At 47.2% G+C, this 25,314-nt stretch overlaps 1 protein-coding gene across 3 annotated transcripts in view; it reads left to right on the forward strand.

The window, feature by feature from the left end:
• Positions 1-25,314, forward strand: part of Abl1 (ABL proto-oncogene 1, non-receptor tyrosine kinase) — a 177,918-nt gene that overhangs the window by 146,963 nt on the left and 5,641 nt on the right. For all 3 annotated transcript variants that reach the window (XM_004671756.3, XM_004671757.3, XM_045142552.1), the window contains 6 exons: positions 8,958-9,230; positions 17,041-17,125; positions 17,768-17,945; positions 19,575-19,759; positions 22,444-22,596; positions 24,940-25,029. In XM_004671756.3, coding sequence (XP_004671813.2) covers positions 8,958-9,230; positions 17,041-17,125; positions 17,768-17,945; positions 19,575-19,759; positions 22,444-22,596; positions 24,940-25,029 — 964 coding nt within the window. The remainder of the gene's footprint in view (positions 1-8,957; positions 9,231-17,040; positions 17,126-17,767; positions 17,946-19,574; positions 19,760-22,443; positions 22,597-24,939; positions 25,030-25,314) is intronic.

Raw genomic sequence — 25,314 nt, forward strand, 5'->3', positions numbered from 1 at the left:
AAAGAAGCCATTCCAGATGATTCAAGACTCTTTCAAGTAGGCTGCAGGAGTCACTCCACAGGCTTTATGAAGCATTAGCCTCATGAGTGATCTTTGAGGTCAGTATGTGATACTACAGACCCATAGGTGTGGTGTCTGCGGCTCTCTGAAACTAGAACCTGTTGGGTTTTAGACAGACTTTTTTACATTAAAACTCTGCCTTTTTAAGATTTTTATTTATTTAGGACAGAGAAGGGGTGGGGGATGAAAGAATGGGTGGGCCAGGGCTTCCAGCCACTGCAAACAAATTCCAGATGCATGTGCCACTTGTGCATTTGGCTTACATGGGTCCTGGGGAATCAAAACTGAGTCCTTAGGCTTTGCAGGCAAGTGCCTTAACCACTAAGCCATTTTTCCAGTTCCTAAAACTCTTCCTTTATTTGAGGGGGGTGGTTCTCGAGGTAGGGTTTCACTCTAACCCAGGCTGACCTAGAATTCACTATGTAATCTCAGGCTGGCCTCGAACTCACAGTGATCCTCCTGCCTTTGCCTCCTGAGTGCTAGGATTAAAGGTGTGCCCCACTGTGCCTGGCAAACTTCCTTTTTGACAAAACAATCCTTAATCATTCATCTTTAGTGAGAAAAATTCAAACAATAGGTATATTCAAGCAAAAGTTTAACACCTTGCTAGCACCTCCTAAATAATTCTAATGGGTGATATTCTTTCTCTAGATAAAGTGATTGTGCATTAAATGCACATATGTGCATGCACAGTTAATTTTTTAATATTTTATTTATTTATTTGACAGAGAGAGAGAAAATGAGTACACCAGGCCCTCCAGCCACTGCAAACAAACTCCAGATACATGCATTCCCTTCTGCATCTGGCTTACATGGGTCCTGGGAAATTGAACCTGGGCCCTTTGGCTTTGCAGGCAAGCACCTTAACCACTAAGCCATCCCTCCAGCCCCATGCACATTTTTTTTTACCACCACATTCCGCCCCTGGCCCCCATAAACTGATATCCATACATGATGTAAAATACAATGCATTCATCTCATTTTAAAAGTCCCCATAGTTTTTATCAATCCCAATGATGTTCATACATCCCCATAGTCCAAGATCTTTTAACTGAGCCATAATACCAAAATGTAACCTCAAAAAACCCATAATGGCACAGATTAATATTCACACTGCAAAAGATGGCATTGGGCATAGCAAAGAAACATTCAACCAATACAAGATTAAAAACAACCAGGGCAAATATCAAACTCTGTAGCTTCAAGTCCAGCAACTCTAGCCAGTGACAAATCTTCAAGTCCGATAATTCTAACCAGCAACAAGTCTCTGGCATTCCAATTCCGCCCCTCCAGCTAGGCTACTCACAGTCCTGGGAAACTTCATCGGGGCCAGCAGCTCCTCGGCAGCCATCTCATGGTCCCGGCATCTCCACTGGGTCTCCACTGCAAGCCACGGTTCATCCTCATGGCCCCATGGGGTCTCTATGCAGGCAACCAGCAAACCCGCTTCACACTGCCCATGGCCATTTCCAAAACACAAGACCATGTTGCAAACTCAATGACCCTCTTTCCAGCATTTCTTATACTCTTATGATACCAGGTAGGGTGCCAATTTGTTAATCCAGGGGGGAAATAAAGCAGACTTTGAAGAACAGGACACTCCTTGAGCAGTCAGGCCCCTTCAAAAGAGTCTACATTCTTCTTGTTGCCCCAGCGCAGGTCACTTAGCCCAGTCTCAAAGATTGTCATCTCTCAGTTGCAGCTGAATGGGCAGCAGTTCACCCAAAGGTTTTTCTTTCTGTGCCATATCCCTCTGCTCACACCAGTTCATTTCTACGCAAAGCAACCCTGCACAACTTCTCAGGACATGGGCACAAGAGCAAGCTTCTCACACAGACTGCTAGCCCAGTCCAGGCAAAGCTTTTTCTCACCCTCATAAGCCAAACCTCACAGTCCATAGTTCTTACTGCCTTCAGGTCTTTCAGCTCTGACCAGATTAGTCCATCAGGCTGTACTTACAGTACTGCAAGGCATCTCTTAGGCCAAGATTTCAACTCCTTCCACATTCCTCTTGAAAATCAGCTACAAAAGGCTGAAGCCACATAGTCAGGTGTCCAGCAGCAACCCCACTCCTCGGTACCACTTTACTGTTGCAGTCCGGTTCGCATTGCTGGTAGAAATCACCCAACCAAGAGCAGCTTCTGGGAAAAAGAGATTTATTTTGGCTTACAGGCTCAAGGGGAAGCTCCATGATGGCAGGGGAAAACAATGGCATGAGCAGAGGGTGGACATCACCCCCTGGCCAACAGAAGGTGGACCACAGCAACAGGAGGGTGTGCCCCCCATGCACATTTTTTAAGAGGAAGTGAGATCAAATTATGTTAATAGATTTCTAAATCCCAACTTTAAATTTTATAAAGGAGTTGGTATATATTATTTTGTGGTCTTTGTATAAACAGTCTTTAAAGATCCATGAAGATGTGGTTATTACCAATAAAAGGTGACACTCTCAACAGATCAGGGCTGCATCCTGAGATCCTGAACTCTGGGATGCAGACCTGGTGCACCAGTTTTCCTCTTTTTCTTTCTTTTTACCCAATAAAACTTTGTTGTGTTCCCCCCCCCCCCTTTGCACACACAGAAAAGATCCATGAAGAGAGGGAAAGAATCAAGGTACATAATCCTCCTCTGTTCCCAAATGTCCTGCAGCCTGTCTCCATTAAACCTCATCCCAAACAGGTGATGCAGCCTGTATTTAATTTATTTTCTTTTAATTTGAGACAGAAAAAGAGGCAGATAGAATGGGTGCACCAGGACCTCTAGCAAACGAACTCCAGATGCATGTGCCACCTTGTGTATCTGGCTTACATGGATCCTGGGCAATGAAACCTGGGTCCTTTGGCTTTGTAGGCCAAACTGCTAAGCCATCCCTCCAGCTCATAATCTGCATTTTTGCATTGATAAAAGGGAGGTTAGGAGAGATGAAGTTTCTTATCCAAGATCATCAGTCAGGGAGTACTTAGTGGAACTGGGCAGGAATCCCGGTGGCCACTTACTGTACCAGCTGTGTTGAGAAACAGTGTCAATAGGCAGATTGTCTTCATAGCTTAGATGTATGCCTTAAAAATTGCTTTTTTTTTTTTTCCCCCGACGTAGAGTCCCACACTAGTCCAGGCTGACCTGGAATTCACTGTGTCTCAGGGTGGCCTCAAACTCACAGTGACCCTCCTACCTCTGCCTCCCGAGTGCTGGGATTAAAGGCGTGCACCACCATGCCCGGCAAAAATTGCTTTTTAGAGGCTGGAGAGATGGCTTGGCAGTCTGATGGCCTGAGTTCAGTTCCGCAGTGCTCACATAAAGCCAGATGTGCAAGTGGCACCTGCATCTGGAGTTTGTTTGCAGTGGCAGGAGGCACTGGCATGGCATACCCATTCGTATTCCATCTCTTTCTCTCTCTCTCCTTAAAAAATTGTTTCTAAGAGCTGGGAATCTGGCTCAGTGGCATGAATGTTCATGAGGCCATCCCCAAATCCCACTCCACCTTCTCCCCCACTTCAGTCATATTATTTTATCTTTTTTTTTTTTTGGCATTTTGAGACATGGTCATGCTCTATAGCCCTGGCTGGTCTGAAACTCACTAAGTAGCTCAGACTGGCCTCAGACTTTGGCAATCCTCCTACCTCTACCTCCCAAGGGTTGAGATTGCAGGTTTGTGTTGCTATACCTGGCCTTTTATTTATTTGTTTGTTTATTTATTTATTTTCGGATTTTTGAGGTAGGGTCTCACTCTAGCTCACGCTGACCTAGAATTCACTATGTAGTCTCAGGGTGGCATCAAACTCATGGCAGTTCTCCTACCTGTGCCTCCCAAGTGTTGGGATTAAAGGCGTGTGCCACTATGCCTGGCTCATTATATATATTTTTTGTTGTTGTTGTTTTTATTTTTTTTCCAGGTAGGGTCTCATTCTATCTCAAGCTGACCTGAACTCACTCTTTAGTCTCAGGATAGCTTCAAATTCACAGTGATCCTCCTACCTCTGCCTCCTTAGTGCTAAGATTCAAGGTGTGCACCACCATGCCCAGCTAACCTCATTTTTAAAATATAATATGTAATATATGCACATGGTTTCAAAAAGTAAATACATCAAGAAGAATTATACTGAAATTATACTAACTCAGTTCTTCCTCTCCAGAGGCAACTGCTTTTCCTAGCTGCTTCTAGATTTACCTGGTGGGTATCTGTTGGTCTTTGAAAGGAGGCACAGGTGACACCCCTTACCTGCACATCTGGCCTTTCCCCTAGTAACAAGGTGTTTTAGAGAGTGTCTGATTGTAGCATGTGTAATGCTTCTCTTCCTATCAGTGCCCTTTAGGCACATAGACTCTAATTGGAACACTCCTCTCCTGGCTGACTTTGAAGTTATATTCAGTCTTCTGCTGTGATAAATTGGCCATTACTAGGTGATTTCATACTTTTTATTTACTTTTTACACTTTTCAAGGTAGAGTCTTGCTCTAGCCCAGGGTCATCATCCTAACTTGCCTTGCACAAAGAAAACAGCTGGGAGGCAAGCTGTCATCTCTAGGAGCCCACCTGGTGGCAAGTTAGGATGATGGCTGGAGAGCCACACTTAGCAGAGTAATGCCTGCTTTCCCCAAGAGTTGACTCATTAGTCGCCTCTCAGCGGACACAAGCATGCACGAGCTAGTTTGACTACGCACTAGCTGAGGCTGTTCTAGAGTACTGATCAGAGGGCAAGATAGGTGATTCCGAAAGCTTGAGGTTCATCTGACCTGGGCACTCTTGTGATCAGCAGTGCCTTCCATTGGCACCTTGCCAACTTGACCCCCACATACAATTTCTGCCATCATTTGTCTGGTTCCCTGGGACAGCTCAGCCCTTGGCGAGGCTCCTCTCTGAAGGCCACACTCAAAGTGGGATCACATCCCTAGAGTGAGAGACGGGCATCAGGATGGGGAGGTGCTGTCGCTTAGCGTGGGACAGTGGGGCTCAGCGCTGAAGAATGCTTCCCACATAGCAGAGCTTTGATGCAATCCTCTTTGGATTACTGAGGGGAAAGTTTAAGATTGCTGGGAGGGCCAGGCTGGGGTTGACAAAGCTTAGTTCTGACTTTCAAATCAGCCAGTCTTCAGAAAACAACTGGATAGAGATTATTCTGTAGGGCCCAAAGGATTTCTTTCTGCCTCCACCCTCCTGCTCTGGCTCACCTCTCTTCTCATGTCCTGAGCTTTGTGGCAGCCATTGCAGCCCATCAGGCAGTCGAGGGCCACCCTCTGTTGACAGGGAGAGAGAGTTAAGAGACTGATGTTGCCCACACTGTTCTTGTTCTTCACGTCTGTGAGAGGCTACTGTGCAGGCCTGCAGTTCCCAAGGGCCCGGATAGTCTTCCCTCTTCTTGAATGAAACTTACAGTGGACGTTATTTTCATGAACTAGAGTGGCAGATTCAGGTTGGCAGGAATTGAATCAGGCTCACACTGTGCAGTGGTGGCAGGAAGAGCTCCCTAAAACTTCTAGACTTTGTCTACCCTGAGAGTGGCGCAGTGGTGTCCATGTCCTGGAGGAGTCTGCCCAGTAGGAGCAGGATGGGAAGTGCTAGGTTTTCGGCTCTGCAAATCCGTGAGCAGCTTTAAGGGAACCTGGTTTCCTGAAGGAGATGAGGCTCAGGTCTGAGACAGGCAGATGTAGCATAAGTCTGTGAGCCCAGCAGAGGAGTCAGGGGAAAACCATTCTAGGAGTTTCTTTGGCAAGTCTTGTCTTCCTGAGTTCATGCATGATAGGGAAGAGGCAGGGCCCTGGCTGAGTACTCCTAAGAGTTTGCGGAATGGGACATCCAGCATAATGATTGGTGTTCACAGTACTAACATCATTTTCTTCTCTGAACATGCCTCAAATTCCTGTGATTTCCTGTTCACCAGAAAAATGCTGCTTAAAACTGGAGCTTGGGCTGGAGAGATGGCTTGGCAGTTGAGTGCTTGCCTGTGAAGCCTAAGGACTCTGGTTCAAGGCTTGATTCCCCAGGACCCACATTAGCCAGATGCACAAAAGGGCGCACGCATCTGGAGTTCATTTGCAGTGGCTGGAAGCTCTGGTGCGCGCTCTTTCTCCCCCTCCCTCCCTCTCTCCTTCCCTCCCTCCCTCTTTCTCTTTCTGTCACTCTCAAATAAATAAAAATAAACTAAAATAAAATAAAATAAAAAACTGGAGCTAGTCAGAAGGAAGCCAGCACACCCTGAGTAGGACGCAGGGTAAGAGCTGGGATGAAATGTGCGGTACAGTTCAGCAATCTGGCTTTAACATTTAGTGAGGATCAACATGTGAATTTTTTTTTTTCGAGGTAGGGTCTCACTCTAGCTCAGGCTGACCTGGAATTCACTATGGCGTCTCAGGGTGGCCTTGAACTCACCGCGATCGTCCTCCCTCTGCCTCCTGAGTGCTGGGATTAAAGGCGTGCACCACCACGCCCGGAATATGTGAATTTTTAAGTTGAAAGATGAACGAAGTCACAGGGCCTGTAAACTTGATTATTAAAGTGTGAAGTTTGCTCATTCAGTGAACACTCCCTTAATTCTAAAAGCTCCAATGAAGCCAGTTGTTCAAGCACAAATTCTCCATGAAGTAGGGCTCAGCAGAGCCAGCAGCTCTCAAGCATGATTGAAGACACTGGAACTTCATGCTGAGCGATACTCCTTCCAGTCAACTCTGTCTCTTGCTCTACTGGAGAAATGCATAATAAACCCTGTTCTGGGAGCTCACCAGGAGCCAGAAAGCTACATGGGCTCTTTCACCTCCCATTATGCCCTGCATTATCCTATGGGTGGTAAGGGAGGGCGGCTACTCAGATCCCCAGAGTGTCCCCTTGGAATGACCCTTCTCTGTGCTCCTCAGTAGCTGAGACACCATAGCTGAGCTAGCCTGAAGCTGGAACATTGGTAACCTCCTGTGAGTATAGTCTTTGTACAGCTGGCAGCTTTCCAAGGAGGGTGGCAGGGACTGTGAACTGTCCTTCTCACAGAGGGACCAGGTGATGTCTTAGGGCCACAGTCTACACCAGGAGCAAGTTCTTTAGAGCTGAAGGGTTCAGACAGTTGTTTTCTTGGGATTTAGTAGTAGGATTTCTACCAAAGGGTTATGGACCCAAAGTTTGCCATTGGGTTTTTAAATTTTACTTATGCTATCTTCCTAAGCATAAGGAAGAAAGGAAGTTTGGGAGAGTGATGGCAAGACACTGGGGAAGGCCCTTGGCAGGCAGCACTGGTGGAGGCTCTCAGTTGCCAATTGTGAGAGCAGACACATCTCAAAGTAGGAAGTAGAAGCCAAGAGAGGAGCCAGGCTTCTTCCTTTTCTAACTGTCCTTTGAACACTAGGGTCCAGCAGAGCTCCTCACATGCCCAAGCTTCTCCCCCAACCAGGCCTGAGGACCCTGCCTCTTCAAGCTTCAAGATTCTGCCACCCTGGAGACCCTTAGGAGCATGCCCACAAATTCCTAGTGATTTCCCTGTGTACCAGCAAAGCACTGTTCCACCGAGTTCCTTGAGTGGGGTGCAGGGTCATGGCTAGGATAGGGGGTATGATGCACAGTACATTCGGGAGCCAGCCTTACTATTTAGAGAGGAGAGGGTCAATATGTAAATGTGGCAGTATGGCAGTAATGGTGCCCAGCATCACCAACAGCCAAGGACCTATCTCTGCCATGTGTTCCCATGCTTTTCTCTTTTTGGTCTCCCCCCCTTTTTTCCCCAGTAGTAAGATATTAGAGTGCAGTTTTGCTCCTTCTCTGTCTTTCCCCAAGTATCACCACTGTGTCAGATTTGCTCCTGCCCATGGCTTTCCATTGTGGCAAGTCTTCTAAGCCCCTGAATGGGATTTTGAGGTCTTACTTGCCACTGGTAAGCAGAGAGACCTAGTTATGTGCCTGAAGCCTGGATGTTCCCTGTGGATTTTAACATGGTGTTGGTTGGGGTGAGGAAGCACTCACTCACCACAGTGCTGCCCACCTCCCCTCCCTTCTGTCATGTCCACATGGGAACTCTGGCATGATCCCTTAGAGGCCCTTGCATTGAATGAGCTCTTAGTCTCCTTTCCCCACTGAAAAGGCTGTGCTCTCTCCTTACAGGATGCTGAGACTGAAGTCTTGTCTGATGCCCCCAACCCAGCCCCAAGTGAGGAGGCGGTAGTGCAAAGGAGACACACGCCATGTTTATCAGTTTCTTTTGTTGTTGTTGTTTTGAGGTAGGGTTTCACTCTAGGCTGACCTGGAATTCACTCTGTAGTCTCAGGGTGGTCTCGAACTCTTGGTGATCCTCCTATCTCCACCTCCCGAGTGCTGGGATTAAAGGCATGCGCCACCATGCCCAGCCATGTTTATCAGTTTTTATCTTCTAAACACTGTTTCTATCCATTGTATTTGTTCAAAATTATAAATTAAGTTACTTTCTTTTCCAGTTGGTAAGTTCTATGCTGCTCATTAAGTTAATCAACAAACATTTATTGAGTACCCACCATGTGCTCATTTCCTATCATTGGGAATACAGGATTAAAAAAAAAGACAGGTTAGGGCTCTACTGTCATGGAGCTTACATTCAGTTAGTGGACCCAGACAATAAACCAGCTAGCAAAATTACCAGATAGTGGCAGTGGTATTACAGAGACTCATGCTGGGAGGTAGCTTTACAATGGGTGGTCTGGGGAGACATGTAAATTGTCGCTGGGAGGGCTGGGCAGGGTTTCAAGTAGAGGCAGGTACTACTTGGCCCTGAGGCTCTTTTTTGAGCCTTTGTAGTCTAGCAAGTCAATTCTAGCAGTACTAGGGAAGTACACTGTCTGTGACTGTCTAAAACCCTCTGCAGTGTGGAGAGCTTGACTACTGAAGCAGAGCCGGCTGGCTTATTGGGGCTTGCCTGTGCTCTGTGGTGAAGGCTGTCCTTGTGTCCCCAGCTCTACGTCTCCTCTGAGAGCCGCTTCAACACTCTGGCTGAGTTGGTTCACCATCATTCCACCGTGGCTGATGGCCTCATCACCACACTGCACTACCCGGCCCCTAAGCGGAACAAGCCCACCGTCTACGGTGTGTCCCCCAACTACGACAAGTGGGAGATGGAGCGCACAGACATCACCATGAAGCACAAGCTGGGCGGAGGCCAGTACGGGGAGGTGTACGAGGGCGTGTGGAAGAAGTACAGCCTGACGGTGGCTGTGAAGACCTTGAAGGTGGGCCTTAGCCAAGGGTGGGTGGTCTTCTGCTGGGGTTTGCCATGCCCAGGCCTCATCAGCTTCAAGCAGTCTCCTTCTCGGCCTCACATTGTCTGTCTGTTTTCTTTGGGCCGGTGAGCATCTCAGTCTGTGGTGGTCTGTGGTTGGTGAACGCCTGACTGGTGCTGAGGGTCGGGTGGAAATCTACACACTGAAAACCCATTGGCTTCCACCCTGGTTGGAGCCTGGAGCTCACTTCTTGTGAGAGTTAGGAGAAGCACATGAAGCTGTCTGAGTTGGGAAGGAGGACATTGAAGGGAACATAGGCCTCTGTGGACCCATGGGCAGGGGGAAAAGGCAAATGGAAGTGTTTTTGTCTGGATTGCTGTCCACCTTCCTGTCTCTCCCCACACATGACCCATGGACTTTCCAGGCCATTCATGTTTTCCACTGGAAGTTCTTTGAGATCTGCTAGGGTGCTGCAAGAAGTTTTGTTTCCCTTCTTCTGCATGATCCCCAGCTTTCTCCTGTAGCAGAGTGTCCCCTAGTGTTGAACTGTGTCATTTGCTTCTGCCTGTTAGACACACTGATGGCATGAGCCTGTGCACAGCAGTCAGGAGAGGGTCTCCTTTTTATAGTTCAGTGGGGAAAATCCCAAGACCTCTACTTCTGGGAACACGGGCCTAAATCTGTGCATGTCCCAAGTTAGTCAGGTGGGAATAGCAAAGCCAACACTTGTGACTTAACCTTACCTCACAGGTACAATAAAGTGGAAACTGGAATTTTTGGCTGTCATACAGTGACTGTTTTAGAGCAAAGATTGCATTCTTTATTCTAGAAACCAGAGGTGACTTCCTGATATCACATTTACTATCCCTTTCTGTTGGTGCTTATGGAAGGACTGGCAGTTGTGGGGAGAATCATTATAGTTGGGGTTGCCTAGAATACTCCTAGCTATTTTCCAGATACAACTTTATTTTATTTTATTGGTTTTTCGAGGTAGGGTCTCAACTCTAGCCTAGGCTGATCTGGAACTTACTTATACTCTAAGGCTGGCCTCAAACTCACAGGGATCCTCTTACCACTGCCTGCTACCTGCTGATATTAAAGACATGTGCCACCACACCCAGTGAGTTTTTTAAATTTAGTAAATATTTATGAGGTTTCTGTCTGTTTTCCAGGCACTGGGTTTAAACCCACATTAGAAAACAAATCAGATGGGCTGGAGAGATTGCTGAGTGGTTAAGGTGCTTGCCCACAAAGCCAAAGGACCTAGGTTTGATTCCCCAGGAACCACATAAACCAGATGCACAAAGTGATGCATGCATCTGGAGTTTGTTTGCAGCAGCTGGAGGCCCTGGTGTGCCCATTCTCTATCTGCCTCTCTCTGTGTGCTTCTTTCTTTCTCTCTCTCTCAAAAAATAAATAAAGATGAAAAATTTTAAAGAATTAAAAAAAAAACCAAATTAGACAGAGTTCCAGGTCATAGGAGAGACAGCAAAATAGTGATGGTGGCCGTACAGTGAGTGGGTCAGGACAGCATCAGAGCAGGCTCAGAGCCACGCAGGGAGGAGACGGAGCTGCACTAGGTGAGAAAAATGCTGGGGTCATGAGGGACCATGAGACACAGTGGCTGTGAACCCCAGCTGCAGAAGGAATAGGAGCTGCTGGAGATGCTCAGGATGGACAGGAGTGCATTCAAGCTTTGCAGAGGTCACTGGGGGCTGGGGAGATGGCTCGACAGTTAAGGTGCTTGCCTGCAGAGGTCCCTGGGGGGAGAGCACTGGTGCTTGTCAGCCAGTTGTGCGCATAGCAGAAATAGCAGGGCACAAATGTCAGTCCCCTAGGATTCTGAGGTACCAACTTTTTATACCTGGACACAGTTTTTGAGCAACTGCTGCCCTTCTGCATGAGTACAATTTCATTCAGAGTCCACAAGTAAAAGCACAAAAAACCCACAACCACATGTACATCCTACTCAATGCGGGTACAGTGGGTGTGCGTGGGCTCCACATCCTGGACTTTCCTAACAGCTGGACAGACCAGGAGGGCCAAGCATCACCCAGATACTTGCCAAGATTCATATACACAGAACAGGAAAGCGCAGCACCTCAGTGCCCTCGAGACTCAGCAGCAAAAGCTTGCTTGAAATCTCAAAGATAGTGGTTACACGACTAGGGAATCCCCTCAGTAGGTTGTCCTGTTTTCTGTGCAGTAGAGAAGATTGTGCCAGGGACAGTTTCTCCCACCAGTGAGCCCAAATCACCAGAACAGGCACTTACAGAGTTAGCCTTACTTAGGGTCTCATACTTTCTGTTAGACCATTACCCAGTCTTTCCAAGAGCCTCATTAGCATGTGGCCCCGCTGTTGGTGAAGTGACAGCATCTGTTAATGGGTGCTTGTGAGTCATCACCCTGTGAGGTGCGCCATCAAGGAGCTGCTGTGTGCCTCACTCTAGACATGTGCCAACCCAGACATTCGGTGCTGTGCAGTTGCCAAATAATGCCTCCCCCTCCCTCTGCCTGGCTTGTGTGCCTGTCTCTGCAGTGTATTGCTCCTTTGCCAGTGAAGGCTAATGTCACTATTCTGAATCTTTAGCTCTGTGGTAAAAGTTAAGAATTTTGGATGCCGGACATGCCTTTAATCCCAGCACTCGGGAGGCAGAGGTAGGAGGATCTCCATGAGTTCGAGGCCACCCTGAGACTACAGAGTGAATTTCAGGTCAGAGTGCATTTCAGGTCAGCCTAGGCTAAAGTGAGACCCTATCTTGAAAAACCAAAAAAAAAAAAAAATTATTTTGGGAGCTGGGAAGACACTCAATGGATAAAGCACTTGCCATGAAAGTGTGAGTACCTGAGTTCAGAATTCCAGCACCCATGGAAAAAAAGCCTGATGTTGACCGGGCATGGTGGCACACACCTTTAATTCTAGCACTTAGGAGGCAGAGGTAGAAGGATTGTCGTGAGTTTGAGGCCACCCCGAGACTACAGAGTGAATTCCAGGTCAGCCTGGGCTAGAGTGAGACCTTACCTCAAAAACAAACAAACAAACCCTGATGTTGTGCAGCAGGCATTTGTAACCCCGTGCGTTAGTGAGAAGGGAGGCCCGACAGGGGAATCCTCCAGAGCTCAGGAGACTAGCTATCCTGGTGAAGGTAGCCATGAGCCACCAGAGACCCTGCTTCCAAGTAGATGGAAGGCAAGAACCAATGACCAAAAGTTGTCCTCTGACCTTCACATGCATACCATGTCACACACATAAACACCCTAAAAAAATATACACACACACACACACGTATATAGTTATTTATTTATTTATTATTTTATTTATTTTTTTGTTTTATTTTTTTAATTTTTAAATTTTTATTAACATTTTCCGTGATTATAAAAAAAATATCCCACATATATGTATATATTTAAATAGAACTTGAGACAGTTGGGTTCTGAATTGTACTAACAGCTGACTGTCATTGAGCACTTACTATAAGGTTGGCAGTGTTCTGGGCATCGCATCACACACACACACATGCACACACACGCACACACACATTACTTCCAGCCTCTCATTTAACCCTTACAACCTTATAAACGGTATGCTAAAATACTAGTGTAATCCCATTGAAATAGAGATTGATCTGGGATTGGAATCCGAGCACTGGATTCTAAAAGCCTAACTCTCCTCCTCCCCCCTCCTGTCTTTTTAAGAGGTAACTCAGGTCTTATTCCGCAAATACCATGGCAAATAGACATAAATCTCAGTTGAGCCCTTGTCAGCCAGCAGTAGCAAGACCTGCGTGTACCCAGCATTCCATTTGAGCTGGAAGGCTGGTGTCTTCAGAGCTGAGGAAGGCCTAGTGAAGGAGAGAAGAGACTTGGCTGACCCCTATGGACAGGAAACTGGAATTGCGGTGAAGTCTGGGTGGCTGGGGACTACTGCTTTAAGGGTGAATCTGCAGGAAGGGTGAGCATTGAGGCACATGTGAGCCTCCTAACTAAACAATGCCGTGCTACTGTGTATGATATAGTCTAGGCTGGCATGGAACTTGACCTTAATACTCCTGCCTCAGCCCCCAAATACCAGCATCACAACTGCATTAACGCACCAAACTCAGGATGTGCTTAAGAAAATCAACTGTTAAGTGTAAGAAGCTCTGAGTTTTAATTGAACTGATTCTAAAAGTTCGCAAGTCAGTGTCTTCTAATAAGTGATAGAATTTGGAATAGACTACTGGCAATGTAGTTGTGGCATTGACATTGACTCATGGACTGACAGCTCAGCTGTGGAAACAGTGAGGAGCTAGGCTGAGTGTGGCTGCCCTCCAATGAGAAGCAAAGCCCTTCTCAGCCAACAGAGGGAACAACACAGTGCCCGCCCTTCTTCCTTCTCTCTACTGGGTACTGGTCTTAAATGCACTCCTCAGAGCATGAGAGAGTGCCTCCCCCACATCCACAGCACAGTGTTACGGGGAACTGCAGAAACAACCAAAAAGGAGGGGAGCTGCATGACAATATTGATGTGGCAGTCATGTCACAGAGGCTGTGCACATGAGGGGGAAGCGGGACTGTATGACATGGAGTCTGCTGTGGCTGTGTGACTCATTCCTGAAAGACCATCACTCCTGGCAGGGCTCTGTGGAGCTCAGTGCATTCACGCTTTTCGGGGGTGAGGAGTTTCTTGTGGGCTCCTCACCTGACTGTAAGTTCCATGTCTGCTTTGTGAGCCACCTCCATCAGTCTAGCTCAGAAACCATCATCTCTCCAGTGTGCTTTTCATCTTGCTGAGCCTGGTGTCTCTGATAGTGAAGGCTCACTTTGGGGTGTAACACAGAGCTCTTTCTCATGTAAGAGAAAACCTGCATTTGTGAGTGAGGCCAGGGAAGGCAAGGTTGGCTGCACAGTCTGGAAGAGATAAGAAAATGTCAGAAAACAAGAACATGAAAGAAAGGGCAGCATTCATGGGAGAACCAGCCTTTCCTTATATATATTTATTTGAGAGAGTAGATAAGAGAGAGAATGGGCATGCTAGGGTCTTTAGACACTGCAAATGAACTCCAGGCATATGCCACCTTGTGCAATCTGGCTTATATGGGTTCTGGGGACTTGAACCTTAAACCTTAGACTTCGCAGGCAAGTGCCTTAACCACTGAGCCATCTGTCCAGCCCCAGTCTTTCTTTCTATAACTATGTGTTAATTCACTTCTTAGGGCCAAAGATAAGTGTCATAATAAGAATAATGGCAACTACCACCTAGGTCTGCAGCCCATGCTCCAAGACTGCAATAGGTGCCCTATGTGTGAGGTAAATAGAGACTGCATTTTGTAGATAGGAAAACAGATGCAGAGAAGGTCAGTAAGTTATCAGGCTCACTAGACAGCAGAGCCAGGTCAGTGTAACTGACCAGCCATCCTCTCAGCCATTGTTTTTCTATCCAAAACATTTCGTCATTCCCAGTTAAGAGCACAGTTACTTCTCTCGTAGAGTCACAGAGAGATGAGGTGGAAAGGAAAGCCCAGCTTTCTCTGAAAACATTTCCTCCACCCCAACTCATCTGAGCTAGTTGTATTTTACTATGCAAATTGAAGAATTATATTCAAAGGGGTGACAAAAATTTAAAAATTAAGAGTAGAGGAACATCACCGGTTAGAATGAGGGATATTTTTTATTTTACACAGTTATAGACTTAGATTGCAGTTAGCATTTTGTGTGATAAATTGAACTGTCTGATTCCAGCAGGGGGAGACAAATTCACACTGATTGTTCTGAAAGAACAAAAAGGAGTTACTGTACCATCAGTGTGTGCATGTGTGTGTGTGAAATAGGGACAGACAGACAGACAGGAAGGTGCTTCTGCAAGCCATGTTCCTTTGGCATGTTCATGCCTCAAAATCTTTGTGACACAAGTCTTTCAGAAAAGGGTTAGTGGCCCTACAAGCAGCATGCCTGAGATGACTTCAGTGCGCATGTGTAATTTATATTCAGTTCAGGGAAGGAAGAGCCCCATCCACCTAGAAAGCAGCACCGAGAATCGCTTTGCAAGCTTGCATTCATACTGAGAGGTGGGGCCTCTCTGGGTCCTGCAGGGTCCCAGCCTTTGGCATCAGTTTTGATGCCAGGTACATCAGGACACTGAATGCCAGAGCCAAGACAGCCCCACTTAGCAGGCAGAGGACCAGGGAACTTGAGTGAAGCAACCAATGGGTGGCATGGGATGAGTGTCCCTTTCGGCTTGGGTAGTGGCGGCCAGCAATGTCAAGGTAACTTTTAAGAGCAGCTTGCGTTCTGAAAGAGCAGTAGATTATGTCTTGGTTTACTCTCTCAGAGCCTCCACTTAGTGATAATGGCTGGAAACACATCGCCATTGGTCATGCTTCACTTGTGTGTGTGGCTGACCAAGCAAGAAAAGCGCTAAAGAGGAAAGGTTGGCTATCGTGGAGTCTCCTTCTACTTGGGGGGACTGGAGCAGCCCAGCATCTCCCACTACTTGAGAACTTTGTCTCTTGTTTGCAAAGAGGCAGGAATGTGTAGATAGACCCATAAGGTTTGGTAGAGTTTTCCGCTCAGGGCATCTGATTTTCAGGAAGTTCCCTCCCTGTACATGCTCAGTGTTTCTTCTTGACCAGCTCAGTCCCCGTGGACATCTGCAGGTGGCCCTGGCCCTACGGCATCCTTGTCTCCCAAGCCTAGTGTCCATAGCTTAGCAGATCTGTCATTCACCACTGCTTCCTGGTGTGATGGTCTGTGGCAAAAGTTGCCACAAGTCTGAGCAATGTAGACTGCTGCAGAAGTCCATGGCCCCTCAGACCCAGACTGGACATGTGTGAGGTGGAAAGAATGTGCCATTGGCCAGTCTCTTTCTCTCCTCGCTGTGGCCCTGTGCAGTGTGACCTACGTGGGCAGTAGCTGGGAGTCTGTTGTCAGTGAGCTACTTGTGAGGATTGCCTTAGAACTTGGATGATTGGCCTCCCCCACCCCGCCCCGACTGTGGTGATGGCTTCATTAGGAGTTTGTGATTGCACACCAAACTGTGAGGCACCAATCTTGGTAATGCAGGGTCTCTTCCCTTAAGGTGCTTTTCAGATTAAGTGTATTAGAGCCTTTTGGAAGTATTTTTTGGCAGTATTTGGGGAAATAAAACTGTGTTTGTGCCGTTTGCCTCTGTACATCTCAAGTGCAAGACCACACCAACCCCAAAAGGTGGGGAAACAAGTACAGTCAGATGTGCAAGCTGGCTCTGACCCATTGCCCTGTGTGTTCCAAACGTTCACACCACAACGTCAAAACACCTGACAGAACCAGTTTAGGAGAGGAAGACTTATTTTGGCTCACAGTTCCAGAGGGTTTCAGTCCATCAAAGAGGGGAAGGCACAGTGGGGTAAGGTATGTCAGAGTTGCTTAGTCTGTGATGACAGGAGCATGTGTGGCAAAGCTGCTCATGTGGCCATGGACCAGGAAGTGGAGAGCTAGACCAGAGCCAGGGGTTAGGTGGAACCTTTAAATGTCTGCTCCTAATGACCCACTTCCACCACTCAGTCACCATCTTCTAAAGTTTCTGCAGCCTCCCCTCTGGGGAACAAGTGTTGAAAACATGAGCCTATGGGGGCGCATTTCTCTTCCAAATCATAACATCGTGGGTGAGAATCCCAGAGTTCAACCCCAAAGGGGAAAGTCTTTGTTTTGCCAGGGTGAGACTTACCTGTCATGGATCCTCCCCAAGCCTCATGGCCATCGAGAAGGGTGACCCAGACTGAGTGTTGGTGCTGTTATTTGCATGAGACCTTCCCTGGATACTTCCGCGCTGAAGGAATTTCACATCTTAACTCCCCTGCAGGAGGACACCATGGAGGTGGAGGAGTTCCTGAAGGAGGCTGCAGTGATGAAGGAGATCAAACACCCGAACCTGGTGCAGCTGCTAGGTAAGCGAGCACGGCCCAGAGAGCATGCTGTGGGGCTGGCTCACCCTCCATCCGGACAGCCGCACTTCATCCTCATGTTGAGAGAGGGGCACAGGCCATGCGTGGCAGCACTTGGGAGGCAGAAGTAGGAGGATCACGGTGAGTTTGAGGCCATCCTACAGAGTGAGTTTCAGGTTAGCCTGGACTAGAGTGAGATGTTACCTCAAAAAAAAAGAGAGGAGGGACAGGTGTATGCGTGCATGTGTCCATGCTCAAGAGGGAGAGAAGAATGTTTCTACCTTAAAGCTCTCAAATGAAAATCTCAGATTAGCCTCTGAAATTTAGGAATATTGCAGAGCTGTCTCACTGAGGCAGTTCTATAAACAGGCATAAGCACTCACAGGTACTGTGGTTGTTTGATGGGAAGCTTTTGAACTCCATGGCAGGCTGCCTCTGTAAGTCCAGGTTCATGGACTGCAGAGGCAGAAGAGTGTGGCCATGTCCCTCCCTCCCACAGAGCACAGGTTCAAGCCGTAAGTACTTGAAGCCATGGGGCAGGTCTCACATCTGTTTGGGACCCTTTTTTTTTGTGCTAGACCTCTCTAGGGCTTTTTCCTCTGAGAGCAAAGCTGTGTGCTGAAGCCCCCCATGTCTTGTTGGCAGGGGTGTGTACCCGGGAGCCTCCCTTCTATATCATCACTGAGTTTATGACCTACGGAAACCTGTTGGACTACTTGCGAGAGTGTAACCGACAGGAGGTGAGCGCCGTGGTACTGCTGTACATGGCCACGCAGATCTCGTCAGCCATGGAGTACCTGGAGAAGAAAAACTTCATCCACAGGTAGGACCTGTAGAGCAGCCCCTGGGCAAAGGCAGACACTAGTGCCTGACAGAGCTGCCTGCCACATCCGGCCCAGGGCCCGAACCAGTGAAGCAGCGGATCCCAGGGAAGAAATACGTCACTTCCGGGCCATTGTGGACTAAGAATATGAATGAAGTTCCTAAGAGTCATTCTTCCTAATAATCACAGGTCCCTTCAGAGCAATGTTCATTATTCCTCCCTGGCCATTGCTTGGCAGTAATGACCTCGGCCTGAAGGCCATGGCTCTGCTTTTACACAAATTGGTACTGAAAGCCAGGGCAGGGGGTTGATTTTTAGTGTTTTTTTCCCCTTGTCCTCTCTTTGTCATTGTTCCATTGTCCACTTAACTTGCTGTCATCAGGGATGTTTCCATGATTATCAGAATTGGATATATGCAGGCCCAAATTAGGCATCTTTGCCATTTTAAAGCCTGGAGTGTTTTGACCTTCAAGTGTGCCACAATTACCTGGGTCTTTGCGTGCTTTGCTGGTGGAAGTGGCTTCCTAGCAAAGTGACGGGCTATGCAGGAGGGAGCCTGACAGGCTTGGCCAGACTCCTTTATGCAAGATGTTCTCCATGCCACTGTTATGACCTTTCCTCCCCAATTAACTCAAGTGTGAAACCTCTACATGAGATTTCATAGCCAGGAATAAGTAGAGTGTGTGAAATGCTGGCAGTGCCTCGTAAGACAGATTTTCTCTGCTCCACAAGAGCCCGCTCCAGATGTGCCTGTCGCTCAGCAGAGTGGACCCTCTGATGCTGCAAATTGAGATTTCCTGACTTCTGGCTTGCCTCGCATGGCCAGCTTTGTTCCCTTTCCATTCAGGCACATTTAAAATGCCTCACCCAAAATCCTATTAGGCACAACTCTTCTGTATTTAATTTCTCTCTCATTGCTTGTGATCAGGGTACGTCACTCAGCCATCACTTTAAGCTGCTGCATCTTCTCATTTCTTCATTCCCATTTGCCTTGTGATTTCACAGTTAACATCCACGAACCAAAGATTAGACCCCTTCTTCCACAGGAGAGTCAGAAAGCAAGAGAAAGCGATTATACAGAAGACAGCTTTTAGAATGTGTTTGGGTAGGTATCAGGGAAGCAGTCGGAAAGTAAGGAATGCAGTGTGGGTGAAGAATGCCATGGGCTGCATTTCATTTTGGACAGGTCTGGACAAGACAGGTGGAGGATCCCTTGTGTAAGTTGTTTGCAGTTGAGAATCAGTTCCCCATGCCTAGCATGGTTTAGCAGTCATGGCACAGGCACATAGACACTTGCCATCCTCAAAGATAATTACCATGTGCAGGCACGCAGGGTAGGCCCAGTTACCATCTTCATGTTATAGATGATGTAACCCGAGTCCCAAGGTAATTAACATCACTTGCTCCGGGTGACAGGTGGAGACCTGCTCCTAGCACCAACCTCTTCTCACCACTACGACAGCCTGATGTGTGTGCCGTGGTACTGACACTGCTCCCCAGTGGAGTGTTATGCTTTGGAGGGGACAGGGCTTGATTTCACGAGTCAGGGTCACACCTTCATTCAACATTGGAGGATCTGTGTGGCTGGAACATGTGCCAGGAGCTCTCACCAATGAACATTTTCCTCAGAGATCTTGCTGCCCGGAACTGCCTGGTTGGGGAAAACCACTTGGTGAAGGTGGCAGATTTTGGCCTGAGCAGGTTGATGACAGGGGACACCTATACAGCCCACGCAGGAGCCAAGTTCCCCATCAAGTGGACTGCACCTGAGAGCCTGGCCTACAACAAGTTCTCCATCAAGTCTGACGTCTGGGGTAAGGGCCCTGCCCTGGGGCAGTTGAGCTAGCTAAGAGTTCTTACTCTACCTAATACTCCTGGCTTCCTCACTCTTCCTTGCTGTTTATTTTCCTCTTTGTTGTTTAATTCTTTCTTATTTTGCTTCTTTTTTTTTTTAATTTTTGTTCATTTTCACTTATTTATTTGAGAGCGACAGACAGAGAGAGAAAGAGGCAGATAGAGAGAGGGGGGAGAGAATGGGCATGCCAAGGCCTCTAGCCACTGTAAATGAACTCCAGATGTGTGCATCCCCTTGTGCATCTGGCTAACATGGGTCCTGGGGATTTGAGCCTCGAACCAGGGTCTTTACGCTTCATAGGCAAGCACTTAACCACTAAGCCATCTCTCCAGCCCCTTTTGCTTATTTTAAAATCCTATTTATTGTTTTCTTTCAAACATGAAGCAATAGAGTGCTTTTTCTTTTCTTCTGAATGATCCAGAGTAATGCATTTAATATCCTATCTTTCTGTGTTCATTTCATATTTGTTGCTTAGATCTACTGGGGCAGGACCTCACCCGTCAGGCCCCCAGAATCTTCCTCTCAGCAGGGAAGCTATTCATTTTTGTTTGGGCTTTAAACAGGATACTTTACTCTGAAGTTTTGTTTTTGTTTTCTCAAGGTAGAGTCTCACTGTGGCCCAGGCTGACACGGAATTCACTATGTAGTCTCAGGCTGGTCTCGAACTAAAGCAGTCCTCCTACCTCTGCCTCCTGAGTGCTGAGATTAAAGGTGTGTATCACCACACTCTTTTTTTTTTTAAGTATTTTTATTTATTTATTTATTTGAGAGATACAGAGAAAGTGAATATGGATGTGCCAGGGCCTCCTGCTGTTGCAAACAAACTCCAGACACATGTGCCACTTCATGTTCCTGGCTTTATGTAGGTACAGGGAACTTGAACCTGGGCCATTAGGCTTTGCAAACAAGTACCTGTAACTGCTGAACCATCTCCCCATCCCTTAAGCCTCATGATTATTTGCTTTCACTTTTTAAAGATTGTTTTGTTTTGTTTTGGTGGTTTGAGGTAGGGTCTCACTCTGGCCCAGGCTAACCTGGAACTTACTATGAAGTCTCATGGTGGCCTCAAACTCATGGTGATCCTCCTATCTATGCCTCCCGAGTGCTGGACTTAAGGATGTGCGCCACCACGCCAGGCTTAACGATTTTTTTAATGATGACATCTTTTAAGCAAACATTAAGGGGGAAGGACTGCATAATGAATCCATGTCCCTACCACTCAGCCTGAATCGTCACCTCATAGCCATCCTGTGTCCTCCATGCCACCCACTCCCCCGACTCTCATTATTTTGAAGCAAATCCCAGACATCATGTTATTTTCACATAAATATTTCAGTATTAGCTTCATTCAGATGACTTTTTATTAGCACAACCACAATGCTACTCTCAAACATGACAGTAGTTTCTGAATATTATCAAATATCTAGTGTTCAGATTTTCAGTTGATCTATAAAAATCAGACTTCTCTTTACATTTCCAGCCAAGATCCAAAGGTAGCTCACGTCTTGTATAGCCCACCTGTCCCTTATGTCACTTTAACCTTTCTTCTCCGACTCCACATTTCCTGTGCTGCTTATTTATTGAAGAAACTCTCTTCCTGGAGTCTGGGTTTTGTTCTCTGCCTCTGTGCAGTCTAACTTTGGTATTCAGACCTAGGCGGTTGGTTTTCATCCCGTTGACACTGGAGAAGGTTGCATGCCCGTAGGCCCGTCCAGGTGCTTGATTGTCCCCCATTGTTGGGGTATTGCGTAGCAGCTTCTGCATCCAGTGCCTCCACCACTGTTTTCCTAGGGTTGCCCTGTGCTGATTGTCTAGTTCTGTCATCCTGTATCCATTTCGTGGCCAAATACTTCTATTAAAACCCCGTCCCTCCTCCACCTTGTTGCTCATTTAGTGCTGGAACACAGGCTCCGCGCGTGCTGCTTTGCCTCTGTTTCCTCTTCCTAAGTGCCACTCTTAGGTGGTGAGCAGCCGGATTCCGTGTGTCCTTGATAGTATTAATATGAACTGCTGGGTTTGAATCACCCCGGTGGTTTCAGTCTGTGGTAGTTCTTTTCCTTGCTGCTCCTTGGATTGCCTTCTCTTCGGCCAGTGGTCATTCAGCTCCTCATCCTTCTGGTAGTCTTCTTACAGTCTGTGCACATCTGTGCTGTCAGGAACAAGAGGATAGGGTTTGCTCACTGTCCCAAACCTGAGTCACCTGTTTCCAAGGTGACTGGTTCTGAGAGTGGGCATAGGATTGACTGAAAGATTTCATTTGATTTTTATGGAATGTTGAGAGTCAGCAGGGGCCTTGGAGATAATCCTGGCCACCCAGAAGTGACTGGCACCATAATGCAGTCATGTAGCTAGCTAGTCACAGAGCTATGAGCAGAATGTGGGTGCCTGTCTTCCATATCATTTCCTAGTAAGGTGTCACGTGCCTGAGAGACCCTGTATCACAGCTGGCTGGCTGCGTGTCTAACCTTTTCTCCTTCAGCATAGTTCAGTGTGTGTTAGCAAACTGAGTCTCATTCTGCCCCATCTGTCCTGAGCTGTTGGTCATGGGGAGACTGCTAAAATGTCACTGCCAGGACAGCTTCTATAGTGTAGCACAGCCTGGCTAAGCCTACACAGTCGATAGCCCTCCTCTTTTTCTTTCAGCATTCGGAGTCTTGCTCTGGGAAATTGCTACCTACGGCATGTCACCTTACCCGGGAATTGACCTGTCCCAGGTATACGAGCTGCTGGAGAAGGACTACCGCATGGAGCGCCCTGAAGGTTGCCCAGAGAAGGTCTACGAGCTCATGCGAGCATGTAAGCCTTCCTGCCTGTTTGAAAGCACATGGTCACTGCAGAAATTCTAGTAGTGGAGGTGTGAGCAGAAGGCAGACCTGCCTCTCTCATTCTTCTCAAGCAGTTAATGGAAGTTTGCTTCTCAGATTTCAGTGCTCCCGTGAACCTTTATTTACAGAAAATATGTGTATTTTTTTTTTTTTTTTTTTTTGAGGTAGGGTCTCACTCTAGCTCAGGGTAACCTAGAATTTACTATGTAGTCTCAGGGTGGCCTTGATCCTCCTACCTCTGCCTCCAAAGTGCTGGAGTTAAAGGCGAGTGCTGGAATAAATGGCGTGCACCATCACGCCTGGCCTTTTGTTTTGTTTTTTTGAGGTAGGGTCTCACTCTAGCTCAGGCTGGCCTTGAACTCAGTGATCATCCTACCTTTGCCTTCTGAGTGCTGGGATCAAAGGTGTATCCCACATCTGGCAGAGAGAGAGAGAATGGGAGTGTCAGGGCCTTCAGCCACTGCAAACAAACTCTAGATGCATGTACCATGTTGTACATCTGGCTTTTTTTTTTTTTTAATTTTTATTTATTTATTTGAGAGCAACAGACACAGAGAGAAAGACAGATAGAGGGAGAGAGAGAGAATGGGCGCGCCAGGGCTTCCAGCCTCCGCAAACGAACTCCAGACGCGTGCGCCCCCTTGTGCATCTGGCTAACGTGGGACCTGGGGAACTGAGCCTCGAACCGGGGTCCTTAGGCTTCACAGGCAAGCACTTAACCGCTAAGCCATCTCTCCAGCCCTACATCTGGCTTTATGTGGGTACTGGGGAATCGAGCTTCGGTTGTTAGGCTTTGCAGGCAAGCATCTTAACCACTGAGTAATCTCTAGCTCCTGTTTTAATTTTTGGTTCTTTCTAGGGTCTCACTCTAGCCCAGCCTCACCTGGAATTCACTATGTAGTCTCAGGTGGCCTCAGGCTCTTGATTGCTGAGGTTAAAGGCGTGCACCACCACACCTGGCTGTTTTCTTTTTTGTTTGTTTTTATTTATTTGAGAGCGACAGACAGAGAAAGAGGCAGATAGAGAGAGAGAGAATGGGTGTGCCAGGGCTTCCAGGAAAGAGGCAGATAGAGAAAGAGAGTGGGCGTGCCAGGGCTTCCAGCCACTACGAACGAACTCCAGACACATGCACCCCCTTGTGCATCTGGCTAACATGGGTCCTGGGGAATTGAGCCTTGAACCAGGGTCCTTAGGCTTCACAGGCAAGTGCTTAACTGCTAAGCCATCTCTCCAGCCCGTTTTCATTTTCAAGATGAGATTTTATACTCTAGTTAAGGCTGACCTGAGTGAGTTCCAGGTCAGCTGGGCTAGGGTTAGTCCCTACTTTAAGAAAACAACAAGCAAACAACAACAAAAACAGGAAGTGGAATTGACACATCCTCATCTGTGCGTACTTTGTACCATGCCAAGATTTCCAAAATCCGAGCTGTAGCTCAAAGAACTGTGTGTGTTTTAATTCCTTATAATGTTGGCCAGATTATCCTCCAAGAAAGATGGTAGCAGTTTGTACTCCCTTCAGAAGTATAGGAAGACAACAGAGCAAACAAATGTAGGCAAGTAATTTTACATCCTCACCAACACCAGGATGAATTAGTCCTTTTCATCCCTCCAGTTGTAATTAGCACTTGTAGCTGCACAAGGTGGCACAAGCTAGCTGTCCCCTCACAGGAGGAAGCTGAGGCAGGAGGATCACTTGAGCCCAGAGTTTGGATCAGCCTGGGCGGTACAGGGTAACCTGGTCACAAAAAGAATAAACACATTTCTTTACTAGCAATTCTTTGAAACTTTGATATACATGAAATAAGGGTGGCAGTAGACACAAGCTATTTGCCTTGTCCGTTCCCTGTACCTACTAGTGTGAGGTTTGGAGGAAATTTTTCTCTCGGTTCCTCTCTAGAGTTTTATGGTCTATTTTTCCCCAGTATATAATGCCTTCTCAAGTTATTAAAAAAAAAATCTTTATTTACTTGAGAAAGAAAGATAGGATGGGTGCACCAGGGTTTCTTGCTGGTGCAAACAAATTCCAGATGCATGCACCACTCTGAGCATCTGGCTTTACATGGGTGTTGTAGAATTGAACCTAGGTTGGCAAGCTTTGCAAGGAAGCACTTTTAACAGCTGAACCATCTCCCCAGCCTCAAATTCTTAATGTCTGTAGTACTGGCACAGTGGCATTCTTATTTTTAACTTGTTATGGCATCAGCTGTTAAGAGACTTGGAATGCCTTTTTCCTGGCCATTTCCTTGGGAATGGCTCGTCCTGTGCCTCTGAGCAGAACCTTCTGGGTGGTCTGATGTGGCTCTCCTCTGTCCAGGTTGGCAGTGGAATCCCTCTGACCGGCCCTCCTTTGCTGAGATCCATCAAGCCTTTGAGACGATGTTCCAGGAATCCAGTATCTCAGATGGTAAAGTCACCTGTCCGGGAGTCCTGGGGTGAAAGTTGATTGGGGGCTGCTAGGCATGCTTTCAGTTCACTCCTGACAAAGGTGGACTTGGCACTGGCAAACAAAAGACCATCCATCTGGGAAGAGGCATTGGTAGTGGGCTCTCAGTCTTTTGTGGAACCTACAGAGTTCTGGAAAATGCTAAGTGCTGCCTTTTTAGCACCTTTGCCCCCTTTTCCATAACTGAATAGTTGCTCCCACCCCCCCCCCCCCCCCCCGTTTCCAAGCTAATATTGTCTCTGATGG

Source organism: Jaculus jaculus, chromosome 1 (genome assembly GCF_020740685.1).
Source record: "Jaculus jaculus isolate mJacJac1 chromosome 1, mJacJac1.mat.Y.cur, whole genome shotgun sequence".
Lineage (NCBI taxonomy): Eukaryota > Metazoa > Chordata > Mammalia > Rodentia > Dipodidae > Jaculus > Jaculus jaculus.